Raw genomic sequence first — 5,864 nt, 5'->3', positions numbered from 1 at the left:
ATAAACTGAATTTATGCAAAGTGACAACACTAATACATTCGTCGTAGCCTACGTTATGAAATATTTACATGAATCATTGATACAATTATGATAGAGACGATAGAAGAAAATATATCACGATAGACACTTTTCTATCGTCCCCACGATATGTATCGTTATATCGCCCAGCACTAACATTAATCACAGCAATGCTAACTTAACACGCCTTAGGGAAGCCTTTAATAAAGACAATCATGTTTTAACTTAAGCTGTTATTTACAGGTTTATATTCTTCTGAGTTTAGCAAACATGTAAAAATAGATTTAAGGTACCTCTACAAGAACTAACAGCTCTTAAAATGAAAACACAGACAGATTAATGTTAAGAAAATCCTATTTTCAAAAGATCCAGTGGAGGTTTTATGAATAATATGCTCTCTGTTTGTTTAGAAAAGGTTTTATGAACTCCACTTTGGTCACAGCTCTGTTCAGACTAGCCATTAGCTCGTCATTCTGGTCATTTTAAAGAGCTGTCTGCACCAGGTGAGATATTAATCATCGTTTAACTCGCAGGTAACAGCACACCGGCCAAGCCGAAGGCGCTGAAGTCAGAGTCTCGTACTCCCGGCTCCGAGGCGCCCGGTGCGAAGAAGGTAGAGACGCTCGGATTAACCACTTCACAAGGTTGTGACGGGATGAACTGACCTCTGTTTGCTTACTGCCAGGTGAGGAAGAGCGAACAAAGTGCTCACAGCAACGGGCAAAACCGACCAAAGACGACGACGTCTCAACTGCTGGAACCGAGGAACGACAAGGTGATTAAAAAAAAAAAGCTTTATTTGTTCTTTTTTTGCAAACAACTGTAAAAACAAGCGTAAAGTTTTAGCACATATTGGTGCTGTAACCATTAATTGTTGAGGAAGCTAAAAAAAACAGCTTAATTGCTTTTATATGCTAAAGGGATAGTTCAAATCTTTTAGAGCAGTGATTCCCAACTCCAGTCCTGCATGTTTTAGTTGTTTCTCTGATCTGAATGAGTGAATAACAGGCTTCTGCAGAACATGAAGACCTGCTGAAGAGCAGAGAAACAACTAAAACAGGCAGGAAGGTGTTCCTCCAGGACTGGAGTTGGGAATCGCTGTTTTAGATGATGGGTTAGTGCTGTAAACAGCTCCACCCTTTATACGTTTATTCTAGCTGCTATTTAAACTTTAAATGTGCAAATTGTTTCCTATGAATCCTCTTTGGCCCTGCTTGGAGGAAAGGCTACTATGACTTTCACAGGGTAAACATGTCTAAGATTAGCAGCCCATATGAATGAATATTAAACCTCTACACCCCCCCTGATGACCCTTTGTCTTTCACACCAACCTGGATGAAGACTTTTGCCTCTTCTTCATGACAAAACAACCAGACTATCCCTTTAACGCAGTGTAATTAGCTGGTTTCTAACTGTATAAAAAGTCATTTTAAGAAGCTGAAGCCATGTAAACCTTTGCTGATCCTCCCAGACGCTGCTGGACATCTTCAGCGGCGTGAAGCTCTTCCTGCCCGTCTCCGTTCAGGACTTCCACAGACTCAGGCGGTACTTCGTGGCGTACGACGGCGACTTGGTGCCGGACTACAACACCGCCACTGCCACGCACACCCTGGCTGAACCCGAAGACGACAGCGGCGCCCAGAAGGTCTCGTCCGGCTGGATCTGGGAGTGCATCCGCAGGAGACGCGTCGTACCTCCCTGCTGACGGGAGGGGAAGCCGTTTAACCACCACTGACCTCGGCTTGTTTTTATTTATGCTTCTTGGGATAAACAGTTTAATCCTACCAATGAAATGTTTCCTTAAAACTAAACATAAAAACAAGTTTACAGAACAATCTCAGGAGAAGGGATCCAATAAATAAACTGTTGTAGAAAGGTTAAGTTCTGAACTCCTTCCATAAGAGTCGAACTTACAGGAATATTTTACAGCCTACATGTTGGAGTCTGGTAATTAATCCAATAACAGTGACTTTAACTTCACTTCTGAGTCTGTTCGCTCTTTTTGCATCTGAATGAAGCGAATTAGAGATATAAGAAAGGTCTTTAAGATCAGAGGGAAGCCATTTAAACCTGCTTCACCTGAAATGTATACACGTGAAAAGACCAGTATGCTAATGACGCGGCGGATGATTGACAGGGCATCACGCCAGCTCCGACTAAATGGGTCACTTTTGAAGGTAATAACTGAACCAATCAATCAAACAGTCGCACTGAGAGACGGATATTCTCCTGCAAATAAGGCTTCAGGGACGTGGGCTCACCTTTGCTCTGACATTTATGAGGGAATTAGAGTTTCTGTCGTCAGGATCCAGCCTGATCCAGTTTCCTCTTCCCCGAGGCTCCTCCTGCGGCGCCACTCCACCACCTCAAGTCGAACTCTTCTTTGATGCAACACGGCTGCGAAGGATTTAAGGTTAAAACACGATCTGAACGTCGGTGATTCTGTTTTAAAATGTCCAGTTAATCTCTGCGGAGGAGGAGGAGGAGCTGCGTCTTATTTTTAGAAACAACTGGATGGATTCTAATTAAATTTTCCCAAAGCTAAATGCTACTTTTCTTTTAAACTGTTACAGATCGTGTACAGACAGGTTTGTCAGCTGCTAACTTCACTGTAACGTTAAAAAAACTCACATTTTTATTGTCTTTTTCATCCAATCTGACACACAGCCTGAAATATTACTAATAAAATAAATCAGAAACCAAGAAGAGTTTGCTTCAGGTATATTGAATAAATACACAAATGGCTTTCTCCCAAGCACTGATTATATGACACAACTGCCTGCCATACCGGCAGGTCTTTGAGCTGCTTTAGTTGGTAACAAAATGCAGCTGAATAAAAACCAGTGACCACCTGGGACTGACGTATGTGTCGTTTAGTTCACGTACATCACAGTACCAAGATGGCCACCACAGCTAACCGAACATGGCTACTACCAGGTCTGTAAATGAAATTGGCTGAGAGTCGTTCACACGTAACGGACCTTAGCTGAGCGCCATTGTAATCTCGAGGTTTGATCCAAAAAGCAGCAACAGATCTCAGTTTAAACTTTGCCATGAAAGGCGGCGGGTGACATGCATTCCTGCAAGGAACACCAAGCCTTTAATTTGAAGTTAAAACAGCCTAATGGAGGAGCGGCGGTGGCGTCTGATGGCACTGAGTTCTAGTTTTTCTTACTCAAAAACACAGATAAGCTTCACGAGCAGCCGGAGACAAACAGTCTGTCTGAAAAGTTTATATTTCAGGGCTGCTCTTCACCTGACTGCTTGTTTGGGGTTTTGCACAGAATCTGTAATTGGACGAGTCAGCATCACTGTCTTACATTTTGGGTCAGCAGCCGGAGTGTTCTGCATCGTAATGAGCAGCGTGACTCGTTATTTACAGCCTGTCTTTGTGAATTAGAACAGGAAGGCTGCTGTACTCCTCTCTAAAAGAAATCTGCGCCCCGAGATGTTTTTAAATGGAAATCAGGAGTCTTTATCAAACCAGACCTGTGGGCAAACAAGTTTGCCGTCTAAATTTTAACAAGATGTTTTGACACCAGCGAAAATCCGCCTGACAGGACCGGCGCCGGCCGTGTGCGAGCTGCTTGTACCTGTCTGGAGGACTTGATCAGCGTTGCGGAGCGGAGACTCGAGCGGCTGACAGACGGGGCCGTCTCAACTCGCTCCAGCAGGATTCTGGTTCTGGGGACGTGGCTCCACGACACACCGAGGCCCGGCTGCACGTCTCCGCTGCCACTTCTCGTTACATGGTTTGTTACCTGCGGGCCCAGACGTCATGTTTCTACCCCTCTTAAGAGATTATATCCTGCTGTTTTATGCTTTACAAACAAAAGTGCCACTAATCAAATGTAACAAGTCATCTGTGGTGCACACTTTAAATCCAATCCAGTCTTTACGAGTTCATTCCTGAACCCAGACAGATGGGAGGATGCTTGATGTTCATATCAGGTCTGAAGGCACTAACCGGAGATGTCCTGACAGTGGGAACGCAGCTCGCATTCAGAGCAGCGCGTGTCATCCTTACCAGAGCAGCAACGCTGAAGTCCTTCGCCATCGTCTTGAGGACTCCTGCAACTTGGGTCATCAAGGACATTCCTGGAGGCGCGGGAAGACGTGGAGAGGTTGGTCCACAGGCAGAAAATGTCCGATTGTTGCAGCTAAACTGACAGATACTCCCATATTTACACATTATTACCTGTCGCTGCAAGTTTTATGTGTCTCTCAGAAACTACTCAATGAAATTTGCATTATTTCTTCACCCGATTCAAGATGGCTGCCACAGCCAGCTGACATTAAAAAACAAGAATGGCTAAAATATGATGTAGTAGCTGGAAGTCATTCTCAACACGTACGTATAAAGCAATCATTTAATAAGCATCTATAACTGATTATTCTTTAAGTAAATCTACTCAATAAACTGAAGTTAGCAAACACAAATATTGCTGCAACTCTTGTAAACTTTACGTCTGTTGAGCTAAAACAGAGCTAACAGATCGCACGAGAGAAAGGAACATCTTTAAAGTTGAAAATCCACGGCATGAAGAAAGAGACGTCACCTTCGCTCTGTTTGCCTCCCAGCAGAGGGGCGATCACGGCGGACACCGAGTCCACGATCACCGCCTTCACGGAGCCCCCGCCGACAGACGCCTGACACAAAACGTGACAAACGTTAGACCTCTGAAAGCCCAACGTCCCGCGGGCGCAGCTGGAGGAATCTCGGCGAACAGACCTGCTGAAGGCCGCCGCCGCAGAGCCCGTACAGACAGTCGAGCAGAGCGTAGACGTCGAACAAACGGACGATACGAATCCTCTGAAGAGCTTCCATCTGGAAATAGAAGTTCCTGCTGTCGACAGATTTTTATGCCGGATAAAGTGATTTTTGAAAGGACACGTGTGTCAGCTCACCTGCTCGTCTGTGTTAGTCGTCTCAGATCGGAGCATTTGCAGCAAGCGGCTGGCAGTCAGCCCTCCGGTGGTGTCGATGTATATTACGCTCTGTTTCAGGTGGTGAGAAATGTGCACGGCGGCGCCGAAGCACACCTACAAGACAGGAAAGGCACGCAGGGAATAGTCGCTGAAACAATACCTCTGAATCTAATTTTATGTGCCCGAGGTGGTGAGCGAATTCAAACTAAGAGTAAATTTATGAGGTTGAATTTATCAGAGATTGTGAGGGAAGAAAAGTTCACCTGAGATTTGCCGCTTCCTGGGCCTCCTGACAGCTCCGTTATCTCGCCAGTAAACAAGCCGGAATCCAGCAGTTTATCTAAGCTGCAACAAAATAAAAGAAAAAAAAAAAGGAGGTACACAATTCATTACTCACAACTGCCATCCAGTTTAATAAACTATTAGCTTCAAGTGCAGCCACAGGGTCGACGAAAACTAAGGTTGGGTAAACATCCAGACTCAGCCTTTCAGGGTTTCAGCTGCTGAACACATCAGGAGTGGTAGATTTTTTCATCTGTTTTGTCTGAAACTCACAGCATATGCAGGCATATCCTGTATATACAGACAGTCTTACAGCTCACTGAAACAACACTTCAGTTTATCAATCCCTCCAGGATTTCACAGGCACTTTTTGTGATTGTTGCGGCTAAAATGCCTGATTTCGCGGGGCATTTTCCTAAAAGTTGCGAATTTTTTTACTAAAATCAATAAAAAAACATAACTTTTAATATATAAACCAAAAATCCTTCCTAGTTTTGTAAGGTAATTCCCAACAAACATTGACATTCTCAAAAGGTGCTTTATTTGAGAACTTTGATAGCTTCTAAACTGACATTCATGAGCATTTCTGGATTGTCCCTGGTCTGCAGCTCTCCTCACATGTTTTGCAGACACAA

The 5,864-nt window shown here is 44.2% G+C and overlaps 2 protein-coding genes across 6 annotated transcripts in view; one reads left to right on the top strand and one right to left on the bottom strand.

Moving 5' to 3' along the window:
• lig3 (ligase III, DNA, ATP-dependent) overlaps positions 1 to 2,724 on the top strand; it is a 24,402-nt gene extending 21,678 nt beyond the window's left edge. Inside the window, exons 19-21 of the mRNA XM_017429175.3 lie at positions 552 to 631; positions 704 to 793; positions 1,490 to 2,724. Coding sequence (XP_017284664.1) covers positions 552 to 631; positions 704 to 793; positions 1,490 to 1,723 — 404 coding nt within the window. The 3' untranslated portion in view covers positions 1,724 to 2,724. The remainder of the gene's footprint in view (positions 1 to 551; positions 632 to 703; positions 794 to 1,489) is intronic.
• The window catches only part of rad51d (RAD51 paralog D), a 41,420-nt gene that overhangs the window by 17,941 nt on the left and 17,615 nt on the right, over positions 1 to 5,864 (bottom strand). For 2 of the 5 annotated variants that reach the window (XR_005233948.1, XR_005233949.1), the window contains exons 4-11: positions 5,211 to 5,292; positions 4,927 to 5,061; positions 4,751 to 4,846; positions 4,578 to 4,668; positions 4,046 to 4,116; positions 3,612 to 3,779; positions 2,280 to 2,415; positions 684 to 1,716 (exon numbers count right to left, since the gene is read on the bottom strand). Coding sequence is in view for 3 of the 5 variants with exons in the window: in XM_037979130.1 (XP_037835058.1) it covers positions 2,320 to 2,444; positions 3,599 to 3,779; positions 4,046 to 4,116; positions 4,578 to 4,668; positions 4,751 to 4,846; positions 4,927 to 5,061; positions 5,211 to 5,292 (781 nt within the window). In the remaining 2 variants the exon portion in view is untranslated. Of the gene's footprint in view, positions 1 to 683; positions 2,445 to 3,598; positions 3,780 to 4,045; positions 4,117 to 4,577; positions 4,669 to 4,750; positions 4,847 to 4,926; positions 5,062 to 5,210; positions 5,293 to 5,864 lie in introns of those variants that run through there. The other 3 variants (XM_025008808.2, XM_037979130.1, XM_037979129.1) reach the window with 3 other exon arrangements.

The sequence above is a fragment of the Kryptolebias marmoratus genome, linkage group LG13 (genome assembly GCF_001649575.2).
Source record: "Kryptolebias marmoratus isolate JLee-2015 linkage group LG13, ASM164957v2, whole genome shotgun sequence".
Taxonomy (NCBI): Eukaryota; Metazoa; Chordata; class Actinopteri; order Cyprinodontiformes; family Rivulidae; genus Kryptolebias; species Kryptolebias marmoratus.
This window is presented reverse-complemented; position numbering and strand designations above follow the sequence as displayed.